This window comes from Miniopterus natalensis, chromosome 1 (assembly GCF_054644295.1).
Source record: "Miniopterus natalensis isolate mMinNat1 chromosome 1, mMinNat1.hap1, whole genome shotgun sequence".
Lineage (NCBI taxonomy): Eukaryota > Metazoa > Chordata > Mammalia > Chiroptera > Miniopteridae > Miniopterus > Miniopterus natalensis.
In genome coordinates this window covers 116,225,573-116,250,122 of record NC_142081.1, presented here as the reverse complement: position 1 = coordinate 116,250,122, position 24,550 = coordinate 116,225,573, and the positions used below count along the sequence as shown (strand labels likewise).

The 24,550-nt window shown below is 45.1% G+C and overlaps 1 protein-coding gene across 6 annotated transcripts in view; it reads right to left on the bottom strand.

The window, feature by feature from the left end:
- FRMD4A (FERM domain containing 4A) overlaps positions 1 to 24,550 on the bottom strand; it is a 441,288-nt gene that overhangs the window by 87,328 nt on the left and 329,410 nt on the right. For all 6 annotated transcript variants that reach the window (XM_016210040.2, XM_016210038.2, XM_016210036.2 and 3 more), the window contains exons 8-11: positions 18,175 to 18,258; positions 13,052 to 13,117; positions 12,780 to 12,837; positions 8,667 to 8,753 (exon numbers count right to left, since the gene is read on the bottom strand). In XM_016210040.2, coding sequence (XP_016065526.2) covers positions 8,667 to 8,753; positions 12,780 to 12,837; positions 13,052 to 13,117; positions 18,175 to 18,258 — 295 coding nt within the window. The remainder of the gene's footprint in view (positions 1 to 8,666; positions 8,754 to 12,779; positions 12,838 to 13,051; positions 13,118 to 18,174; positions 18,259 to 24,550) is intronic.

The following is a 24,550-nucleotide window of genomic DNA, read 5'->3' as shown; positions in this document are numbered from 1 at the left end:
TCCACAGGAAACTGTGGGAACTGAGGGACCCTCGGTTCCCAGATTCAATGACCAAGAAAAAAATTAATCCTCTTAACAAAGAGCCGTTGTTTGCTCTTCGCAGCAACTCCACCTCTCACAGTCAGTATAAAAGAGATTGTAATGATATTTGCTTTGTCAAGGGGAGCAGCATTTTAATCTTGGGAACAACAGACTCGCTGAGATGTAAACGTATTCAAGACTAAGAAAATTAGACTATTTCTTGTGTCTTAGAGCCTCCATTTCACAGACATAAAAACAGAGGCAGAAAAGAGGTTAAATAAGTTGTTTATCACAACTTTTTTCAATGCACCAGAAGTGAGTTAACAGCATTACAATTCCTCTTTGGTTGAGACTTTGAGATTTCCTTGGGGCCTCTGAATGGATATGGAGGCCACTGGCTTACAAAACATCTTTTGTTTCTGAAGGTGTAACTGCTCTAGGAAAGGGTTTGATTTTAGCACAGACTAAAATATCTTCCAACAATTAGACAAAATCCTATAGAAAGTTCTTTGCTACCTGTCTGTAGAGAGTGGTCCTCACACTTTATAGCCTGTATCCAAATCACCCTGAGGGCTCATGAAAGCACAGACTGCTGAGTCCCATCCATCCTCTGCGTTTCTGAGTCTGTGGGTCTCTGGAGGAGACTCGGAATTTTTAATTCTAACATGTTGCCGGTGAGGCAGATGCTGCTGGTCCAAGGGCTGCACTCTGAGGAGCGCTGCTGTAAAGCTCTGCACTGTACTCACCTGCCTCTCCATTCAGGACTGAAGGATTTATTCTCTCTCCAGGAACTGCCACCTTGCCCAAGGTCACAACCTTTTCCCTTAGGGTCACCTACATCTAATGATTGCTTGATGCTGAGGATAAGGCGTGGTCCCCAGCCTCATGACAATGGCTCTGAGGGTCGTTCCAAATTCAGAGCTTCATCCAAGATTTCACTACAGCTCAGCTTTTCTCTCCGCGTGGTCCTGCCTCCTTCCCTGTCCTCACTGGCCTCAATTCCAGAGCACTTCCCAATATACTTCCTAGGTGTGAATCCATCTCAGACTCTGCCTCCCAGGGAGCCTAGTGTGCTACATGCTCAGAAGAACTGCTGAGGATCCCCACCTCGACAGGCCACTCCTGACCACCCCTCCCACTCTTCCTCACTCCAATTTCTTGTCTTTGTAGAATTTAGTGCTCCAGTAGTATGCATTATAGATTTACTTAATGTTATCATTTGGCCAGACTGTAAGCTCTGGGAGGGTAGGGGCCTGTCTCTTTTGTTCACTGTCACACCTGCAGGACACGGCACACGACAGGCATCTGGTCGTTCTCATACGGGGACCACTTTACCGGAGAAGATTTAATATTCAACACCCCCTACTGAAGCTCTAAAGCTCCAGCTCAGCGCTTTCAGGTGACTGCAATCCTTGTGTGGGATCCTAGTTCAGCAAGAGAGAATTCAGCCATGCCTAACACTGGTGCTTTGAGAAGAGCATGTCTAGTATTGATACTTTGGGAAGGGCATGTCAATTTTCTTAAAATACAATTGCTTTTTTTCTTTCTTTCTTGGAGAGTTATTTTAGATGGTGACTCTCTATGTCCCCCTCCCCCCCTTCCCCATTTTCCTCTGGCAGGCTCCTCTTAGCTGTGAGGCAGGCCCTCCTTGGTGACCCATGGTCAGGGCCTGTCACTCACAGGCACTGAACCCTTTCCAGGTCCCTCAGCAGAATGAGATCTGAAGGAGTGACAGGGGGCAACCAGAGGAGGCCCTTTGATCCAACCCTGAGAAAGAGTAAAGGCTGCAAAATGCTACAAATGCTAAAGGTACTCAGTGGAGTTTTTCCTCTCTGGGGTTCACAGGGTGTGCTTTCCAAGAGCAATACAGATAATGGAATGAGAAAGGCACCCACCCAGGGCCAGCGACAGTGGAGGACTCAGCAACCCCCAAATAAGCCAAGTGCATCCAAACAGAAGCTGAAAACTAAGTCAGCATTGCACTTAATGGACTGCTTAGCACGCTGAATAATTTAGCAGGCGAACTCTGCTGGGAGTCAATTCACAGTTAATGGAATATTTCCTGTAAATATTATTTTCTCTTCCTGTCTCATCATCTCAGACAGTTCAAAAATCTTTACTAATCTGGGGGGTGATAGTAATGCATCAATTCCCCGAGCTAATACTCCTGCATCCGAAATACTCTTAGGAACCAGAGGAAACCACACTGGCTGCTTGGGGACAGGGCAGACCATTTAGTCTTGTTCCTCCTCCTAATGTCTCAGAGGGGACCTCACAGTGCTCCTGGTTGTGCATCTAAGTGTACATAAAAGCGCCCCTAATTGCACATCAGATAAATAAGTAAATGTTGTCTGCTGAATATGTAACAAGGACCAGCACTACCATTTCTCTCCAGTGGAGACAGCTGATTAAATATGGGCTGGTGAGTGGGCTGCGGCCATAAATGATGCTTTGCAGATACTGAATATTCCTTCCAGGGAGGTTTTGTGGAGTCACATGTTTCATACTATTTGTTCTTTAATGGGCATAGCCTCAGACAGCCTGCAGGAGGGGCCTTTATTCTAATTCTCTGGGCGCCCCATTCGCAAAGCATTTCTGACTTAACTGATAATGGCTTCTGATGATTTGATGGCTGGATTGTTTGAAGAGTGGCAACTATAAGGACAGGAGACAGAAGGCAGCTCAGTTTGAAACTGGCGGAGAGTTGTGTCTTAAGTATGGGAGAGGCAAACCTCCCAACACCTTTGGTCTTGGTGCTGCAAAGAAGGGGCAGATGGTCCCAGAGATCAGAGCTTTTGAACTTTTTCAGGGCTTTGACCTAAGAAATGCAAGTCCACTTCATTTATGTCTTCCCCACGTGACCTCAGTTCCACAAGAATTAATAAACAAGGCGTTTTCAACATACAAGGTGGGGCAAAACTAGGTTTACAGTTGTTCCCATAGAAAATAATATAATTAATAAATAATAATGCAAGAATGAACTGTTTTGCATACTCACAACTGTAAACCTACTTTTGCCCCACCCTGTATATCACTAAACTTTTCATACAGATGTTCTTAAGGAACAAAAAGGAGAAAGTCCTGCTTGTACAGGCACCGCTGCCTGAAAACCTTGGGCTCCCCATCCAAGGCCTGCCCGCTACTGAGGTCACTCTGCGCAGCTGGGATTTTTCTTTTTGTTCCCTTTCCTTCCTTCCTTCCTTCCTTCCTTCCTTCCTTCCTTCCTTCCTTCCTTCCTTCCTTCCTTCCTTCCTTCCTTCCTTCCTTCCTTCCTCCCTCCCTCCCTCCCTCCCTCCCTCCCTCCTTCCTTCCTTCCTTCCTTCCATGGTTTGGGTCTCTTTGCTTGGCTGTAAATGCAAACTAAGGTGAAGTTCAAGATTTACTTCAAGTGTCCAAATGCCAATATGACAGTTCCATTATTCCCTGAAGCCAACAGGACTGTAATGTGTGAAATAAAGGACATCTTTCTTACGCAGCACCCAGATCCTACACACATACACATGCTAGAATGGAATTTGGCAGCTAGGAGAAAATAAGGTAACATTGTCTATGCAGCTGCAAGACATTTTTGTTTGACCACTGTGACCCTCCTTCCACCTCTCTCACCACTGCTAAACCAAGACAGTTAGACATGTGGGTACTGCCATTCCCACACTCTGATGCCACACTCACAATTGTGTACAAAAACCATCAAACCGTAACCGTGGGAAAGAAGAAAGGCAAGGTGAGATAAGCAAAAGGGATGTTCCAAAGTGTCATATGGCATTTTAGTAAGCACAGAAGTGGAGAGGCAGGCTGAGTGAGAGGGAAAACATGGCCGGGTGACAAAGAGAAATACAAGGATTTACTGAGAGTTAATGGGGTGATATTTAATATCTTATAAGAAATTCTGCAACCTGTCCTCAGATACTGTTTGGGGTTCTGCCTGATCTTTTTAAAGAACTCATACATGCAAGCAAGGGCCAGTATTCTGAAGCATGTAAATACATTGTAGATTTCTTTTTAAAAGGTCCTATTTATTGATTGGCTTTTGCAGGGCTATTCTTCTGCACACGTAATTCTAAAACTTCTAAAGCTGACCTTGAGCGTCCAAAAAGACACAAAAGTCAAAACACCGTCTTTGGGTGTTCCCACATGTCTGGCTGTTCCCAACGTGGGCCCCAAGGGCAGAGAGGCTGGTTTTGTTCTGACAAACACTGGCAGCTTGCATGTTGGGCTGTACTTCTGCAAGGCTGGGCGCCCATTTGTTTAGAAGCCCAGGTAGCATACAGGGGTGTGAGATTGGGAGGGGACCAAAATGTTCTCTTTATTCCACCTGGGAGGTACCCCGAGCTTGACTCTATCTCTCCCATGGCCACTATGGCTTCAAAATGAGGATTAAGCAATTTAGGGTAGACTCTGTGACCAGAATGACAAACTGCACTCCAACCAGAGAACCTGAAGCAAGCTACTGTCCTGCCCATTTCTGGACAGCAATCAGCCACCCGCTTTTTTAATTGTTTTTGGTGGGCGTATGGAGCCACTTGAGTGGATTTTCACAGAAGGCTGCTGAGCTCCCTGGAGTGCTCATGGTTTGCTGATGCTCTTAGAGCTGTGCATACCGGGGAACCAGAGGTGCCTCAGGGCCCTCCAGGGGAAGGGAGCAGGCCCACCCCTGCCACTGCTTCTACTTGAATTGCTGGCTTTTAGTATTGTGGTGCCATGTGACAAAGCCACAATAAATGTGTCAGAGTGTGAGGAAGGACCTCTGCCTTGGCTGGAGGTGCAGCTACTGCTGCAGAAGGGCCTCCAGGGGCACAGAACTGAGTGCCACTCCCAGTTTCTGAAGCATTGCTGGGGGCTCAAGACTGCTCTGCTTGGCCTGAGTAAGAGGGAGTGCACTGGGAGGGCCATCCTTCAAAGGGGCTGGCATAGCCTTGAGCCCTGTGCCTCCAAACACTCCAGCTCTCCATGTGCAGAGACACCTGCAGAGCCTTGCAGCACAGATGGCTGGATGGCAACTCCTGCTACCCGTCAGAATAATTTGGGAGGCTTTCTAAATGTTCAGTGGCCAGGTCAGAGATGGGGCGAGTGGGACCGGGGGAAATGATGATATCTATACATTCATAAGGTTTCATGTAATTTCTGATATTCAGCTGAGGTTAAGCATTGCTGGCCTAGAGCACTGAAGGCAGACCTTGGGCACTTTATGTGAACCTGCACTGGTGGTCGTGCCTCTCTTTATATTTACAGGTCTGGAGCAAGGGCGCACACTCTGCATTCAGGGACTCACAGGTGCTTACATGTAACAAAGGAGGCCGTTTAATGATGGTGACGATGCTGGGTGTGGGAAGGAACAAGTACCCTGCCTGGTTCTTCTTGCAGCTGTGAATTCTTAACGATGGCTCTGATTTAGCCTCTAGTTTTGCCTTTAAGTCTCATGCCAGGTCTTAGCAGAGGCAGGTACTCCTTGCACTAATGAAATTTAGGTTTCTCTTCCCTTTACAGGCCTTTCAAAGGCCTGTTCTTAATTTAATACTCAGATTGTACATTCATTTCTTAAAGAGCCCTCCCCAAATTACATACAGTTCAGGGCCCATGCAACCAGGACTTGCCTCTGTGTCTCACAGGAATGTCATGGTGGGAACCTGAAGTCTATTCAAGCTGCTGGTAATTTTTCGGGTGTGCTGACTGCCTCTCCCTTTCTTCTCTCCATTCAGTCTCTGGGTAGTTATGCGTTGGACGTTCTTGATACTCTTGAGCTCCTGCTGCATAGCCAACTGCCTAGTCACAACTCCGTAAGTCCAAGCTGAACTTACTGCCTCTTCTCATATATCACATGCTTTGGTTGGTCAAGAAGCCTGGCATCATTCTAGGTTCCCCTTCTGCTCTGACTGCCACCCTCCGTCACCACACAATTGGTCAATCATATCTACTTCCTAAACATCTCGCTTCCATTTTCCCTCTTCCATCCCCTTACTAACAGCCAACCCCAAGCCCCCACCAGCTCTGGCCTCACTGCTGTAATAAGGTCCTGGTCTGCAGGTCGGGTCCTGCATTCCTTCAACCCAGCTCCACACAGCTGCCAGGCGATGCTTCTATGACAATGAAAATCTGATACGGCCACTCCCCTGCTTCAAATGCTCCATGGCTCCCACTGCCTCGAAGATGAAATCTTAGCAAAGCCTTCAGGGCTCTGAGAGCTTGCTGCTGGCTTCATCAGCCTCCTCTCCAGCTGCCCTCCTCTCGCCCCCAGTTCCAGCCCCAGTGGTGCCATGTGCTCCCCCATCAGGCCACATGGCTCTCCTTCGTGTGCTTTCGCAAGCACCGGTCTCTCAGCCTGCATGTCTCCCCACCCACCTGACCATCCAAAAAACTTCTGTCCACCCTTAGAATCCAGCCCCACTTTGCTGCCTGTGAAGACTTCTCTCCCCTATGAGGCCAGCTGAGGAATCTATCCTTTAATTCACCACCGGCCCCCACACAGACCTCCGTTACAGCACTGGGACCACTGATGCAGTTACCACACAGCCCTCTCCTGACAGCCTGGGCAAGCTGAGGATATGATGTGTTTCTTATTTATCTCAGCACCCCGCAGTCTGCTGGGCACATAACAGGTATACAGCAAACATTTAAAAACGAAGGCAGGAAGGAAGGAAAGCAGGGAGGGAGGGAGGGACCAATGCTGAATGATGGCCTGGTTGCCCCTCACTGGCAGTAGGCTTGAGAATCCCATCTACTTCCTCAGAGGCCACAGAAGCATAAGTTATTTTAAGGAATAATTCAGTCTTAGTAGAGCCAACACCTAAATAAATATATTGGCCTTTTAACATTTTTAAATGTTAAATGACCTGGATAAGCTCCACAGTGAGAGGAAATTCTCTTACTCAGCGGCTGACTATTCACACCTCTGACTTCCTACTTCTTATCTGGAAACCTGTTTTAGAGTGTTAAGAGACTCTGAGTTTACTGAGTTACAATTTATGTACAATTTATTATGCCCCTGGAATGTGCCACACCCTGCTTTTCACATACATCAAGTGTTACCTTGTTTTTCAATCTTCATTAGTACCTCAATTACAGAAATACAGCAAGCTTAAACATATTAATAAATTAAACTGAAAATATATGGGTACTTGTTCATATGTCTTTCAAAATGCTCTGAGAGACAAGAGAATTCAACTGCTAGATTTTAATGAACTCAGTCGTGGATCTGAAGTGTCCACGTTGGCCTTGGCCTTCCACCAATGTGGGTGATGAAGAGCTGGATATAGTGTAACGAGGACTGTGTTAAAGGATCTGCGAGCATTTATTATTGGCTCTCACAAGCAGAAAAAACCACCAGGCAGGTTGCAAAGAGAGGACTGTCAGTATAAAAAGAAGGAGGGAGTGAAGAGAAAACCTGAGAAGAAAAAGCACAGGCACTTACAAAAGCCACATGGGAAAGAGGCAGAGGGCAACCGGAAGAAAGAGTGTGACCGAAAAAGGGAAAAAGTAAGCACCCAGGGTCCGATTCCTGTTTCACAGGGTGTAAGTGGGAACTGGAGAGTTTTTGGAGATAGCCACAAAATCATATGCTCCGAACAGCCAGGTGCCTACTGAATTGTTCCCCTGGAAGAATTCCTTCATGTTATTTGCTCAGGATTCTTTTCTTAGCACTTAACTGACTTACTGATGAATTGAGTGAAAATCCTCCTCAACACAGGGCCACCCCCAGCATCAGTTTAATAAAAAGCTGGCTAAGAGTGGATGTTAACAGGATAGACGAGATAAGCTCAGCTATACAGTGTGGATTTCAATCCTGCTCGTGGATAAAGAAGCTTGGAGAGCAATCTGGAGTGACATAATGGATCACTATCGCTCTCTCTTTCCTAAAGCAAGTGTGGTTTTGATAGACTTTTAATATGCATTTCAGGGTTTAAGCTGTATACTGTCCCCTCTCCATGATCTGCTGCCAGATGATCTGAATGGCAGCTCTTGCCTCAGAGATATTTTTCCATTATAATTTTTCAATTTGTTCTGGTCTGAAAAATGTGTGTCAATGAAAACAGAGAAAACTCAAGCACTGTGCCTCCTTCAAACACTCTGTTCTGTGTTTACAACGACTTTGCAGATCCCTCTCTGCTTCCCTTTCTTTTTGGCAAATGACCTTATTTTTTCCAGATTTCTGATCATTTCTGATATGCCATAAAATATTTACCAGATTTGCAGAAATGCCTCTCAGCCTCTTTATTTTTCACCTCCTTTTGACCTAACAATTTCTTCTTTTAGCTCCCCTACAAACACAAACGCACACACCAAAAAACTTTGGGAAAGCTCAAATGAGCTCCAGGATTCAAGAGTGATGTTCCCTCACTTTTCTGAGGGCAAAGTACCTCAGGGAATTAAGGAACAGGACAATCCCCCAAAGTCCTTTTCCCCATTTCCTTTGGGAGAGCTGAGCCAGTCTCCTTACCTTAAATAATTATAACTGCTTAGGTTTCCTTAGTGACAGGGGAAAAAACCATTTACTCAGGGCACCGAGATTGGATTTCTGCGCAGTAACTTGTATACACTCAAAGTGGCAAGGGCTTGGCAAGCCCAGAGGCCCTCAGGCTGCACAGCATGAGATTTTTACTCATTTCCGCCTGCTCTTCTCTTAGTCTCACAAAGGGGAGCACGCTTACCTTCCTTGGCTTCACTTTATCGTGGTAGTCATACTGGAAGATTCCTTTGTAGCTCAGTCCCAGCCACCACGGTATCCCCTGCTTGTCCTAGGACACCAAAAGGATCATGGGTAAATATGGGGCCAGAGAAGATAAATACAAACCAAGAGACCTCCTGGTTCATCTCGAGACAAGGGAAAATGCAAATTCCTTGAAGTGAGCAGAGCCCATCTCTCTCCACATTTTACTTTTACAGGTGTCTGGTCATCAAATGATGCTCAGGCATAGGAACAGGTGACCTGGAAAGTGCCCTGGGCTGGGGACCCAACTTGGTTCCTCACCAGCAGCACAGCCACGGTCCTTTCCCCTTCAAGGAGTAAGTAGCAGATGCCTTGCTCTTTGTTCTCCTAAGATGTTAGGTTTTCAGTGCTGGGCCCCTCGCTCACCACAAGGGGAAATTTGGGAGATGTTGAGCATTCTAATAAAAAGACCTCCTGAGCAGAGAAACCATAATCAACTCAGAGCTGGAAAGGACCACGGGGCTATGGAAGGCTACGCCTTGAAAACGTAATTTTTTAAAAGATTTTTTAAGAGCAGTTCTAGGGTCACAGTAAAATTGAAAGGAAATACAGAGATTTCCCATCTCCTCCCTGCCCCCACACATGTACAGTCCCCTCCACTATCAACATCCCTCATTAGAGAGGTGCATTTTTTCCATGACACATGCATGTCACCCCACGTCCACAGTTTACATTAGGGTTCCCTCTGATGTTGTATACTCCGTGGGTTTGGACAAATGTATATATGACATGTATCCACCATTACACTATCACACAGAGTATTTTCGCTGCCCTAAAAATCCTCTGTGCTCCACTATTCATCACTCCTCCACTCCCTCCCAGCTCCTGGCAACCAATTTTGCCTTTTCCAGAATGTCATATAGTTGGAATCATACAGTAGCTTTCTAGATTAGCTTCTTTCACTTAGTGACTTGTATTTAAGACTACTTTAATTTTAAAGACAAATAAATCAAAGCAAAGGGTCAGTCCTGCTCTACTAAGGATCCCCCTTCCCCCAGCAGGGCGATGGCACTGCAGGCAGGCAGGTGCTCACCACGCAGTCCTGCTAACTGGAAGACAGCAGGGTGTCAGCAGGCCTGTGTGACTCATGCTGCTGGGCAAAGAAGCCTAGACATTCGGGGACTGAATTAGAAACACCAATTCCCTTTGTTTATTCTTTTAACAGAGACCTCTTGGCACCAGCCTGTAAGCTGTAATTCTACATTCAAGTGGGGTGACTGAGTTGTTAGTTAAAGCTTCCAAATGCTAGGAGCTGACAGTGAGCCTATCAAGCAGCCTTTCCCCAGATTTGTCCTAATTGCCACATCTATGAATCCCCTAATATACCCCATCGTAAATGCCTTGAAAGCTCAAAGTTGGCTTCATGGTTTTCAAATACTTGTGAGGCATGAGGTATTTCAAGGTCAGCATGAAGATAAAGGACAAAAGAAATACATTTTGAATTTTTAATAAAGTTTCAGGGTATATGATTTCTTTAAAAAATGTTGAAAGCTATAAAACCCCAGTCTCTGGAAAGTGCCTCTGAACTGCAATGGTTTCAGGGAATAGGACAAGAGGAGATCCAATGCTGCTGCAACTTTAGATTGACTAGAGAAGGTTTGTCATCACACCATAAAATATGGCATCTGTGAAATCACAAGGCCACCAAACAGGGAGTCATGCTACAGTTGGTTTAGGCTTGTTGGATTCGTGTGTTCTCTCTCCAAGTAAGCAGGAGAGCACTTGCTTATGCCTGGAGATTCCAAAAGCCAAACACACACGTGCACTTGGCACTCTGAAAGTCCCTAGGTCTGCTTCTGGTTTTTAGCACGCTGCAAAGCAGCAAGCATATTTCTAAAGTTTTATTGGAAGGCAGAAAGCAAATACATCAGAGGCCACCTTTCCATCAAGCTCCAGGGCTGATGAAGAAATGGAACAGAGGCGTAAGCAACTAAGAGACTAGGCGAAGCCTCATCTCAGAGACTTCCAATCTATCCATCCCAACCCATCTTAGTCATTTAACAGTGCATCTCTATGGTCTTTCAACATCTAGGAGACTTTTGTGAGAATAGTTGGAGAAGCAACTTTCTTACTATCTATTTTAATTATAAGTGATAGAGATGAGATCAAACTAAGAACAAACAGAGAATGGTCCAGGAATTCCTGAGTTCCTGCCTCCCATTCTTGACAGCAGCCCCCCTTGCTACACATCATCAGACTATTTCCACAACAGAGACAGACTCACAGTGTGATTTCTGTGCAATCCCTCTTGTAATGTCAGGAATTATTGTTGGATCCTTATGTTTCCTTTATGGTAACAACATGGCAAAGTGGGAATGGGCTCAGCCGGCACAATCGATTTTGAGCCTCTTTTCATGAAAAACCCAGTTGACTGCCCACTGATTTCAATGGCCACATTCCAGGGCACAGCCTTACACAGGGTAATCTCCTTAGAGAATTCACCTTTCTCTTTGGGATCAGAGACAGCTCAAAAGGTTAGGTCACACTCCTCATGACAAACTATAGTTTAGGCTTGAGAAAGGCAGGGATGGTTGTGATGGTTCTATAAATTCTGTGAATGATGATGAAGAGGGATTAAGAGCTTCCATTAGGCCCTGGTTGGGTGGCTGAGTTGGCTGGAGCATCATCCCATACACCAGAAGGTTGCAGGTTCGATTCCCGGTCAGGGCACATCCCTAAGCTGCAGGTGTGATCCCCGGTTGGGCATGTGCAGGAGGCAACCGATCGATGTTTCTCTCTCACATCAGTGTTTCTCTCTCTCTCCCTCCCTCCCACCCTCCCTCTACCTCTCTTTCTCCCCCCCCTCCCCCCTCTAGAAATCTATGGAGGCATATCCTTGGGTGAGAATTTAAACAAAAAAAAAAGAGCTTCCATTGGTAGGAAGAGCTATGGTAAGACATCAGGAAGAATTTAACCATTGCAGGCTTTAAAAGATCCTGAGCTGAGCTGAGCTGCTGGGTGGGACTAGAGTCCCTGCACATGCCTCAGAACTGGGCTCCACAAATAGTGTTCCAACATTTGTTCCCATGATGGAAACATATATATCCAACTATTCAATTTTCAATACACAGTCAGTAGATAATTGGTGCCAGGCACTACACTGGGTTCCAAGAATATACAGCAGAATACAACAGTCTTTGCCATCAAAAGCCTACAGTTTAGTGGGAGATACAGGCAATTAAATGCATAGCAAGGACATGCAAAGCGTGCAAACTGCCACAGGTGACACAAAGATGAATAAAACATGGCACACATTCTAATCTGCAGGAATTAAAAATACAGTTGGGCAGAAACAAGAGAAAAGAAACTGGTAGAAGAGCAAGAGAATCTCAGGTTGTCTGGTGAAAATATCTTGAATTCAGAAGTGTTTTCTGCTCTTTTTTGGCCTTGGGGCAATCACTTAGTTAAACTTTTCATGTTGGGGTAAATTAAGGAAGGGAAGTTATCCTTTCTCATCATAGAAAAGGACACGGGTACATCATTATCTATTATTTCAAAGAAGGGATCCCAGTATGAAATATTATAAATAAAATTAAAGAGAATTTAGAATGGGGTCCATGTCCCATTGGACTTGCCATCACAATATTGAAGAAGACAGATCCTGTCTTCTTAAATAGTCATTCATTCCATTTGTCAGCCCACAACCCCAGTCCTCCTCTAAAGTTGTCTACTTGGCATTTAACCTTGAAGAAAAACACTGTTGACATTCTCCTTAGAGATTTTGTTCTCTACAGTTCTATGTATTTAGATGGAATCTTCCTACTGAGAGACTCAGAGGTCCTGATCTTCCAGGGTCCTTCTGAGAATGAAAGGAAGTAGGGATTTGTTACACTCATTTCACAAAAATGAAACTGAGTTTTACAGAGTAACCGAATCAAGCTTTACTACACTAGGGGAAAAGTTGTTCTAATCTCCTTGAATATGTAATCTTCCTGACCAAGGCCTCCCCAACCCCCACTCCCCCCCAAATCTTCAACAACATTTTTTTTTTTAACGAGAACTTTTTAAAATTTTAGGGCAGGCTTGGCAACCATCATCAAATGAATTCACTTACCTTCACTGCATAATAGTGAACTCCGTAGGTTGGAAGAGACTCCACGATGCTCATGTAGCTGGAAAGACAACACGCACACACATAGGTGGTTATTTGGCAGAAATGCGATCATGTACATAACTTTTGTATGTGTGTGTGCCTGATAAAGTTCTCAGAGTGATTATTTACTTGGAAATTACCTTGAACTATCACCCCCCTGGAGATATGGCTTTCTGAGAAGAACTGAACACGCTGATATAACACAATCTCAGGAGCACTGGGGGACCACTTACTTCACGATTGCTTGACCTCTGGTCTGGCCGTTCAGTTTCTTGTAGTGCTCAATGACTCGGTCCTCACTAAAAGCACAAGAAAACAGTTCTGTTATTACACTCCCTAGGTCAACGGCTGAGCATCCTGCTAATGGAGACACATCTTCTGAGCCTGAGCAAACTGATGAGAAGCTCCAAGGAGCCAGCAGCTCCTGGAAAAAGAATTTGTCCTGAAGTGGCATTTCTGAACTGGTTTAAAAAGTCTGTTTTCCCCTCCGAACACTCTCACTGTCCTTATCTTGGATTTCTCATCACAGAATTAAGATTAGAGCTCAGGTTTGGGGTCAGCTCCTTGCAAGAAGTGATTCCAAGAGAGAAGAGGAAGAAGTGGGGAGCAGGCATCTCAGTGGGGAGGGACTTGGGAAAAAGAGGACCAACTGGCCGGACATCAGAGTGGATGCTCTGGCTGAACTCCCAAGGCCCTCCTTCTCACCCTCCTCACTCCCAAATCCTGTCTCCACAGGGTCTCGTGGGGAGGAGACAGGTGCTGACCTCCCCTGAATTAGATGTCAGGGTTGAGGGCTTCCATGGAGGACAAATTTGAAATTAGGGCCTGGTTAACACAAAGCATGAGGCCATGATAAAAGGCTCAGAGGGGACTCCTTTTTATCTTCTGAACTCTTAGTTCTAAAACAATAAGATACCAGCTCCTGCCTGGGGAGACAACGGCCAGCCAAACCCTTCCTTGACTGGACAGGGTGGAGGGCCTCTCTGATATGAGTCTCTGGGCCCAGTGGGTGGGAGCTGTGGCTGCCCCCGCTGTTGCCTTCAGAAGCGCAGAGCCGACCTTGGGAGTCACAGGGGAAGCACATCCCACCTGCTAAGGAGTCAAGTCCAAAAGCAGTGGCCTGTGACCTGGCCACACAGCTTTGGGACCTTATTTCTCACTCTTCTGCCTCATTTTTCCTCCCCGCAGGCTGGCGGACTCCAAGACGTACGCAATCTTAGACCCTAGTGGTGGATCTTTATTATCTAATAAGAATTTATTATCCCAGAACTGACCTAAAGCCTTCTTTCATGTTTTTCTTTTCCAGCTAGACCATTTCTGGGGTAGCATTCTATATGTTCTTTCCCTGATACTTGGGGTAATTTATTTACCTTCCAGTTACTATCTTAATCTTTATGAGTATCTCTTCATTTTCGTATTCTGATAGTTGGTGCATGTAAGATTGTCTGACTCGTCACAAGAAAGTGTCTTCATAAATACCCAGAGCTGGGACAGGCTAGCTGCGAGGGGCCTTCCTCTAGCTGGAGAGTCGTTCTGTGGAGTCTGGGCACCTTCGTTCAGAAAAGGGCAGATGCCGCTATATTTCTCCTCGATTCCCCCACACAATGGAGGTTCTACACAGAGTGTGCCAAAGCCCTCTCCTGACAGAATGCTCTAGAAGCATCCCTTTTGGGTAGACACCAGCCTCAACAGACATGCGGAGTTGGGTCAGGACGTCAGGGTTGCTCTTCCAGCTTCCTCCCCGCCCACCCACTGAGTCCACGGTTGCATAGGCTCATTTCCTACCACATGACCTAGCATTTTGTGAGGTCAACTCCTAGATCCAGGGTCAAGCAAGTCAGAGTAGCTATGAGCCTATCTCCTCTGGGAGAGAGGTCTGGGCTGAGCTGGAGAGATGAAAATCAATATAGTGCTGTAGCTCTAAACACAAGCAAGACTCAGCAAAAACACCACTGAAAGTTAGAAAGACTGTCAGGTGGCTGTTCTGCTGCTTACTGACTAAATGCCTGACCATGGGCTCTCAAAGTGCCTGACAGCTGCAGGACTGTCACCTCGCCCACCCTGTATCTCCTGCTGTCTGAGACCATCTATGAGGCCACAATAAGTACCTTTTCCTTCCTCAGCTTCCCCACTCCTTTTGCGCCGACTGAAACACTGTGGCCCCACGTGTCATAACACATGCCAAGCTGACTAGGAACACATCCTGCCTCCTGCCCTGCTCCAACCACTCCTCTGGAAGTTACAGATGGCCCAAGGACACCGAGCTCTGCGGACAGTTCCCAACTACCCCAGTTTTGTGGTAGGGACTCAATGGAATAATTATCAGAGACCCTTCAGCCAGAGTAAACAGAATCCCAAAACACAATTTGGAGGACACAGCGGTTCATGAAGGAAAAAGACAAATGGTTGGAGCTGACTCTGCCCAAGCCATGGGCTGGGCCATGTCATTAAGTTAAAGCATCTCTCTGCAAACAAGGGGACCAGGAGATGCACGAGTGATGGAAAGGGAAATAAAGTGATAGAAATATGGTCCCCTGTCTTGGAGGAGCCATCGGCCGGCCCTTGTCAGCAGCTCTGAAGCAAAGGAAGATGTCCCTGCATACCTGTCTGGGTGGTGTGGGTGGTCCAGCATTCACAAGCTAGGGACTCAAGAGAATCCAGGTCAGGGACTGATTCTGATTTGTTCTGTGGCCCTCAGCATATAATTCTAACTTTCTGCCTCAGATGCCTCCCCGACAGGGGAATTGTGTGGAGTGAGAAGCCCAAGCTAGTTAAATGCTTGGGGGAAACTAGCAAAAAGAATTATTGCACTGTTACTCAGCATTATGATATCTTTCACTACTTTCTAATTGCATTACGTAACATTTTACTTTCTCCTTCAATCACAGTTGGAATCAGGTTGGTATGGTTCATTCCATTTTCTAGGTGGGGAATCAAGGCAGCAGAGAAGTAACTGGAGCTGGATGGCTGTTACCCCACAGTTCGGGGACTTGGCTGAGGTTCGAAAACCCACTGCTCTGCTCACTAGGCGATGATACCCTCACAAGAGGGACGGGGCTCCCCATGGCTTATTTTGGCCCAAGCTTGTCCATCGGGCTTGCAAAGGCTGGGGAGAGCAAGAGGGCCCCGAAGAACAGCAAACAAGCATCCTTTGTTCAGGAATGATGAGGCAGTTCAAGACTACGGGCACTTTGATTGAGACTGTGATGTGAGGAGTAAATGAAGGTCTTCTCCAGCAACAAAGGGTCAGTATTGATCCTGTGATGAGGAATGATGCTGAGGCAGAGGGAAAAACTTTGAACAAACTTGGGAGGCTGGCTTTGTCTCCAGTCTACATGTATTAGAAGCATGAACAGCATTTACCCCTTTCCTGACATCCCTGATTTTTTAAAATCCAAATAAGTAGGTTGGAATGTTAAAGCCAACCACAACCGGCCAACAACAATGAAATAAGGTGAAAGTCCTACTTGTTTGCTAGGGTTTTTTTTTCTTTTGTTTTTTAGCAATGCATCATCAGGATGGCCCATGCTACTGGCTTATTTGTTTATAAACTGGCCTGTGAAGCCTGAGGGCAACTGCTCCCAAAAAAAAGTCCCTCCAACTGTCTTGCCATCCTCTCGGTGCACACCAAGGGTGCCTGTGGGTCTAAATGAGGCCAGGGAAGGGGCTGGCCTGCTCACAGAAAGGGAAGGGCGTTCTTGCAAGGTGGCTACAGATGTGGGTGGAGAGGAAGATGCTCATATTGAGAAAAGAGAACCTGTGAACAAGAAGGAAGGAGTTTCTGGATCAGTGATAACATGTGAGATAGGGCTGTGGAGATAGAGATGGAGACACAGAGGGAGGTGGATAGAAGCGTACTGGAGGCGAGAGAGGAGTTCATAACTGCAATGAGCATGGGGTATAAAAAATGTTTGGAAACAAATGAGGAGACACCTGAGGGATGGATTAGGCCACAAGCAACTCTGATTCCCCAACAATCCACCACATTACATTCCCTGTTGGCAAACAGTTCCCCTTTAGGTAGGGATGACAGGTCTCTAGAATTATATCCTATGTCTCTAGCTCCTTCACTATTGGTTTAGCTCCTGAAAAGAAAGAGCTTGGGGGAGAGAGAAGATAAGGCCCAGGGGATGTAAGGAACTGGGGAGAGGGCAATAGTGTTCCATGGACAAGGGAACAGGAATGCCACCTGCTGGTGTTCACATGTGCGGATGGCCAGGCTGGAAGCTTGAACTGACACAGGCAAAGTCCCCTCAGGTTAAACAGGTTCCGTCCTTTGGCGGCAGGTGGTAATGATATAAAGCCACTATTTGTTGCCATCTATGTTACCGAAGGCTGAAAGGCAGCAAAACCATTCAGACGGGTGAAGTGAGGGATGCCAGCCCACTTAGCTCTCTCAGTTCCGGCCCAGCGGCCCCACCCATGGCCTCTGGGGGAGAAATGATTTTGAACTGGCGCTGACTCCTGCTCGTGCCCACTGCGTCCACACAGGCCCTGCCAGCCAAAGAAATCTCTTAGAGCCACCAGCACGACTGGAAAGTGTCCAGACAAGATGAACTATCGGGAATCTGTAAACTTCATGAACACATTACAGAAGTGCTTACAAGAGTCACATTATAGTTGATCAGGATCGACTTATTCTGTGATTTTTAATTTTATTTCATAAAAGCAGTTACGATGCTTTTTAGTAAGGAGTCAGAAAGAATAAGGGGAAACTGCATTGTGCTTTTCTAGGGACAGTGGTCAGGGTTGGTGAGCCCAGCAGAATTCAACACACTCCCCAGGAATGCAAACCCTGTGACCCAAACCACCATCTGGGAACCTTTCAAACGCCCGATTGATTCAGAATCAATCATTTCAGGCGGGACAGATGAACTACGGCATAATGTTACATGGCAGCTAAAACAGGAGATATGAAACATTGTGGGAAAATGAAAAGACTCAACCTCTCTCTTCTGAGAAGAAAAAACACACCCTGCGCTCTCCCCCATCTCAAACCCCCACACATCCTGTCATCACAGGACGAGGAATCCACAAGGAAACTCTAGCAGTACATGAAAGGATCTCCAAGGAGGCGAAGCTTTCAAAGTGAAACTTTAGAAGGTTTTCTTTTTAAAAAAATGAAAGAGAACAGGGAAAGCAGAGATGTCACACATACTGCGTCATTTAAATAAATGCAGAAACCGGTTTCATGGAGAACCAACCCACTTAATACAGTTTTAAATCGCTCTCCAACTGGGGTCCAGGCTGACCCTGCCGAGGCCCAAGGGTGGGCTCAGTCGCTGGGAGCCCCAGACACCCAGGAAGGGCTTGCTCCCAGAGAGGACAGCTGGGCGCCGGGAGAGAAGCAGCTTACCAGTAGGCCAGGGAGGGGTGCTCCTTCAGGGCCTGGGTGGGAAGTGCTGGCAGCTTCTTCAGGTCACTCCTCACCACTTCATTGCTGAAAGACAGGGGCGGAGACAGACTCACTCACCCTTCTAGTAAACCATCGCACCAGGCCTCGTCCGGGAAACCTCATATCTGTTCCCTTTTAATAAAATGTGGTGGGAGGAAGGGGTGTTTTCCATTTATTTTATTTACTTATTTACTTATTTAATAGAGAGGAGTAAGCACACTCAACATGCAGAGCCCAGAGCTCACAGGTGGCTGTGGCTCCTTCTCAAACCCTGCACGCAGAGAGGGAGGGGCACAGACCAAAGGCCCTTGAGCAGCCCGAATCTGGAAGAAGGGTCACCAGTGTGCTGGTCGGGTCAAGAGGACGTAGGAGGAGCATCTTGGGGCCCTGCCATGGACTCATGGGCTCCAAGGTTGGGCCACCTGACTGCTTTTTCCTAAGAGTTATCTCCTTCACTGACATGCAAAGCCAATTTTCTTTGCTAGGACTGACCACACCTTGGAACCTGTTTTCTGGAAGATGACAAATAAATAAGTTTTGCTTCTGACGAGGTATAGAAATTACTTTGAAAGTGTGAAGTGGACTATCTGGTATGAGGAAGAGGTCGGGCACTAGAAATTCTTTTTCCCAGACTCATTTGTTCTCAGGTGTGGAAGATACATTGCCCTCCCCTAGCTTAACCAGCGCACTGCGACCGCCTGACTCCCCTCTGCACAATGAACAGACGTCTGGGCATTTGCGCCCACTCTCTACCTCCATAGGCAGTTAGTGGCATCACTTTTGGGTAGTTCTGGTATTTAAAGGGTGTTTCCCTACACTGGTCCTCCAAAGCCCCTCAGAGCCCTGCAGGGGTCGCAGAGCTCGCCCTGTGGAGCGCCGCCTTGGACCCACAGTTCTGACTGAGGCTGTCTAGCAGATTCCATGCTGCTCACCCCAACTGAGGCAAATACTGGCCACCGGGACCTTGGGCAGCCACATCTAAAAAGCGATGAGACAGCAGCTCCATAAGTAAATATGAATGAAGGAATGCTACAGTCACAGACAACTCCTGGGGCATTTGGACAACAAACACCCTAACACCACACGACTAACTGGAGGATGTGCCCTCCCATGAGTCCCCGCCAAGCTGGAAATACTGCCCACAGCAAGCAATGGAATCAGCAGTTACCCTTCGGATACCAAGCGGCACTGGGAAAAACCATTCCAATACTTTTAGTTCATGTATGTGGTGACAAAGAAATCCATGTATGCTGGGTGGTGACATTACAGCTACTTCCAGAAAGGGCATTTTTCAGGTGGACTAAGAAACAGTGGTAGTGGGTGTTTGCAAATTCTGGCTTTGAGCAATCACCCAGAAGGAAAAGCTCACTTTGTTATTGAGTCAATAAATCCAAGTGCTGGAACTATTATCATCTAAGTGGGAAGGCAAGGATTTGTCAATTAATAGGCAACAAGCTGGAGGTATTTCTGGAGCCCCTATAAGTGGAAGGTATGTTAGGGGATACAAAAAGCCAGTGAGCCAAAGTCCTCAGCCAAAACGTGCTCACAATTTAGTGCTAGAGGCGAGAGATAGGAATGAAAGGTAACTGACAATATGAGCAGTGTTGGATCATGTTGACTCAAACAAAATGTAAAAGTTCAGAGAAAAGAAGGAGCGCACATGGGCTCTGGTATAAGACCAGGCTCTGGGGCAGGGCCTGCGTGGAGAAAAGGAGAGGAAGGAATATCGTGGATCTCCTCAATGGGATACAGCAGAGCGGGGAGGCCATGTAATGTGAGTCAAAGAGATCCGTTTGGAGTGGATGGTATATAAGGGGCGATGAAGCTGAATAAAAGGAAGATAGGCACAACATTTTAATGCCCTTCACTGCCAGGCTGACAGAGTTCAAATTGATCCAGTAGACAATGTAAGCCACTGAAGGTTTTCAAACAGGTAAGTTCCAGGTGGTCAAGAAAATTCAGTTCCCAAGCAGGGTTTGGAATCTTTACTTGCATGCTGTTAAGGCACAGTTAGAGCAAATATTCAGTTCACCAAACACCAGAGAGCCCATGAGGATGAATTTCTGGAACTTCTCTCCCCTGTTTAACTATAATAGGGTCCCTGAGACTCCCAGGGAGTGGAATCATTGATTCATCAGTGCCTAGCGTAGTACCTTAAATGTCTATCAAAAGGCACTTCTGGGGGATGAACTTTTATTAGATGAAACTGTGAGAAAGGCAATGAAGCTGAAGTTTGAGTTGGGGTTTACTCACAGTCATCAAGTCTATAGTTTACTTGGGGAAGGAAAGAGCTGAAGGAGGAAGGGATTGTCTTACCACCAAACACTAGTTTGTTGGCAAACAAATTTCCCTGATGACAGTCCCAGGTTTGACTTCCTTGCTGGAGCTTGCAGTGGGTTCCCAAGCTTTCCCCCAGGGCGAGGTTACATAGGCAAATATAATAAGAAATCACTAAGGCGTGAAACCCGTCCAAATCCATTACGTTCTGGAAGGGATCCATGGCTCTTAAACCTTCCCCAAGGACATCGATGTAGAAATGTTCTATTTGCTTTTCTGCTGTCTGTAAACATCTGGAGTAACTTAGAGGTGGCCAGCCTGTCAATGAGCTGGCCAACTCTGTGGCTGCAACACAGAAAGCTGCCCTAGCGGAAGACTGGTCACTCTATCTCTAGAGACACATGAAACTAAAACCTAACGAATGTGCTACAAGTTCCCAGCTTCCTCTCTCAGGGGCTCCCATCCAGCCTTTCCCCAGAGTTCTGTGCACCTGATAAATGCCCACTTATAAAACACCTAAAACGGTTCAGGTTCCAACAGCAGTCATGATGCATTTTTTTTTTTTTTTAAAGAAAACAGGGATCTGAGACAGTCATTTGCTAAACCGGGAATAAAACGGAAGTCTTCTTGTTTTTAATATTAACCAGATTTTATTCCAAACATCTAGGTAGTTATTGGTGTTGCTACCAAAAAAGTGGTCTCTCAATGCTGTGCTGGTCTCTGATGGAGGGGGTTTGATGCTGTGTCTCTTCTGCCTGCACTGCTCATAAAACATGGGGAGTTCGAACGATCTACCGTGGAAAAAACTGAGATTTCCAGCAATACATCAAATAAGGCATTTACCACAAATAAGAGCAACAACAAATTTAACTGATAAATAATAAAGTGAAGAAATTAAAAATTAAAATTTGATAGGAGGATCGCAAAATCCGCAATGTGTTTGTTTTCCTATAAAAGACAAGGAAATGCTTTTTCAGAAGATTCCCTTCAGATCCAATGAGATGCCATAACTGGGGCAGTGTGAAGAATTCTTCCTGAAATGAGTGGTTTTGCTTTGCGCACCGGAACTGAAACCATAAATGGAGCACGCGACCCAGAAAGTTACACTAGTGTAACATAAAGGACTAAAACTCAGGAGCGGTAATCCTATGCTAGTGTCACACTAACGCTTCCATAGTTTCTGAGCAAATCATAAGGGTAAAGTTCTCCAGGGAGAGGTTTTTCTTAAGTCAAAAAGAGTATGATAAATCCTTATCCACAGTTCTAAAACCTGCGAAGCTCTAAGAAACAAACCTTTCTAACCCACGTGGTGGCAAAGCTAACCTTTCCCACAGGGATCTACCTGGCCTTTCTCTCCCACCGGGCGGCAGATCTGCGTCCGGGGCAGTGGCGGTCACGGACGGGGCTGCGCAGGCCCTGCCACCGCCAAGGATGCCCTCGCTTACCGTCTAAGTCCTCCAAACTTCGGTGTTTGGAATCACTGGGACCCTACAGTTTCAGAGACGCACCATGGATCTGTACCACTTATTCAACGGAACAACGGAGCTAGAAAACCCTGAGACAGATTTGTAAGATTAATAAGAACAAACAGATTTTTTTCTTCTTTGATCTTTAAAAGCCAGGCAGGAAGCATTTTCTCCCCTTTCCTTTCCCTTTCCTTCCGCCCTCTTCTTCGCTTGTGAACCTAGAAAACGTTCAGGTTTCAGCAAAGAAAATGAGAACACTTTCCTCTCTCCCATGACATATTTTCTTTCAGGAGTGCAGTGAGGGCTCCCAAAGCTGGTGGCTGGGGATTATTGTCTGGGAAGCTTCTCCTGCTGAGCCGTGACCATTTGCAGACAAAGGGAAGCACCTGGGAGCCTCTGAGATTTTTCCAGCATAGGATTCCGGATTCTGGGCATGTATTACGGATACATAGGCCACACTAATTTACCAGTTGTGGAGGGGCAAAGTTACAAACATATTTATGAACTACAAGCCTTTGTTTCTGGTGTTAATTACTAACTTACTTAAGGAAATATTTCCTCTTTGGTTTCTTAGGGTTTTGTGAAAAATTTGTGAATTTCTAACATAGTTTTAAACTTGTAAAATTCAAAACATGTTAAAAATTTTTTGTAAGTCTACAATTTAAGAGAATAATTTTACTCAAATAGATAAGAAGAAGCAACTGATTAATTTTCTACAACTTCACCCCCTAGATTGGAAATCTTAACTCTGAAGAACTGACATGATGTCATAGCCATGAACCTTTGTACGGTTCATAAGGTCAATTCTAAATATGATATTGATATTGAATAAATGCTTGGCAAAACAGACAAGCTATCATAATACATTAATTTCCTCCTTACTTTATGTCTAAATCCCCATGGTATCTGAAGAATATTATCCTGCAAAATACCCTATCAGAATACTTTTCTATACTTGAAAAATGTGAATTACACACTTGAAAATCTCAGTAAAATGGACTTTTGTGCACAAAACAAAGCTTTCCGTAACAATTTGTAATTTTCTCACTGAACATTTCATTTCAAATTTTCATAGGCTCTGTTCCCTTAAAAAGGTCTTGCTGGCTTGACAGGTTCTAGAGACTTCTCCCCTAACGTCATTAAATCATGGGAAAACATCACACACCCTTTCTCATGTTTTTGGTAAAATAATATATGAGAATTATATAAATTTAAATTCTTCCCATAAAAACTCTTCTTTGGGTTGAGAGATATGTTTCAAGCTTAATGAATAATTTTTTTCTAGGAAGTTTCCAATAGGGAAATTTGCAGGTTCGGTATTCAAGATATTATGAGGCTATGTAAGTTGTATTCCAAATGTTGACTATTGCTAACACAACGTTTGAGTATTTTTTACTAATTATCTAAAAGTCTCAACAAATCTATATCTCTTACTATTAAGATTAGTGCCAGCTGTTTTCTTTCAAGAGGCTAATTGAAAAACTGTAGGAAAATATGCCCCAAATGATCAAATGCTCTATAATAATGATTTAAAACTGAACTTATTTTGAGTTGTGGTAGTAAAACCACTTATGTAAATGCAAAGTAATGATACTAGTAGACTTGGATTTGTGATTTATGGACTGCTGCTTTAGATTAAGTGACTTCCTTTCAATGCTGTCTGTTAGCTGGGCAAGAAAATAACATTGTCATATTTTTAAAGACAGCAATCCATACAAATGTTCATGTTACTAAAGGCTTTTAGAAGAAAACTAGCTCTTTATCTGCTTTTCCTATTGATCTTCGAAAATTCTTCCTTTAACCTTTGACTGCCTCATGACATCATCTAATTTGATATAAAAGTCCTACAAACTTGGAATTTTCAGATACTAGTAAGCAAAGTTTTGTTCACATTAATTCACGAACACTCTTAAAAAGGCAGAACAGATTTCAAACAAAAAAAAAATCAAGAGGGGTTTTTTTGGTCACAGAAATTTCATTTATCTTTCCAGACTAGTGAACACATGGTCCAAAGGTTTACAGCAGATAAAATATGAAAAGGTCTGGTTTTTTTCTGGGGTTTTTTGGCTTCTCACTACTCTCCCAGAGCACTAAGAACATACAATCTGTGAAAGAGAAAAGGAATTTTTCAGCACAAATAAAAATTCCAACTCCTCTTCTGAAATGGAGGTGAAAATCAATTTCCTTGGTTAATGAAGGACTGCTGTTCATTTCTATTGACCGAGTAATGCATTGCTCTATTTCTAAAAGCATTTTTTTTTTTTTTTTTTAATAAATAGCCTTAGAAATCTGTAGGTAGACAGATCAGGGATACAGTAAGGTTTCTTACTGACGACTGAACTCTGAGAAGCTGACTTGGACCAGCATTTAGCTTTGTGCCCATGGCATACACACTGACCCCTAAGTACTCCATCACAACTTTGTTTCTTTTTCTCTGGTCGCTGTGTTTATTTGGAATAGAGAGTCTGCTGATGATGTAGGGCCCTCTCCACTGCCTCTCACGCATATGTCAGGCCCTGCCGAACAGGTAAGCAGTCTTTCCCAGAATTTCCTTAATATCAGCGTTTTCCAGGTGCTGTTTGCTTACAGGTCCT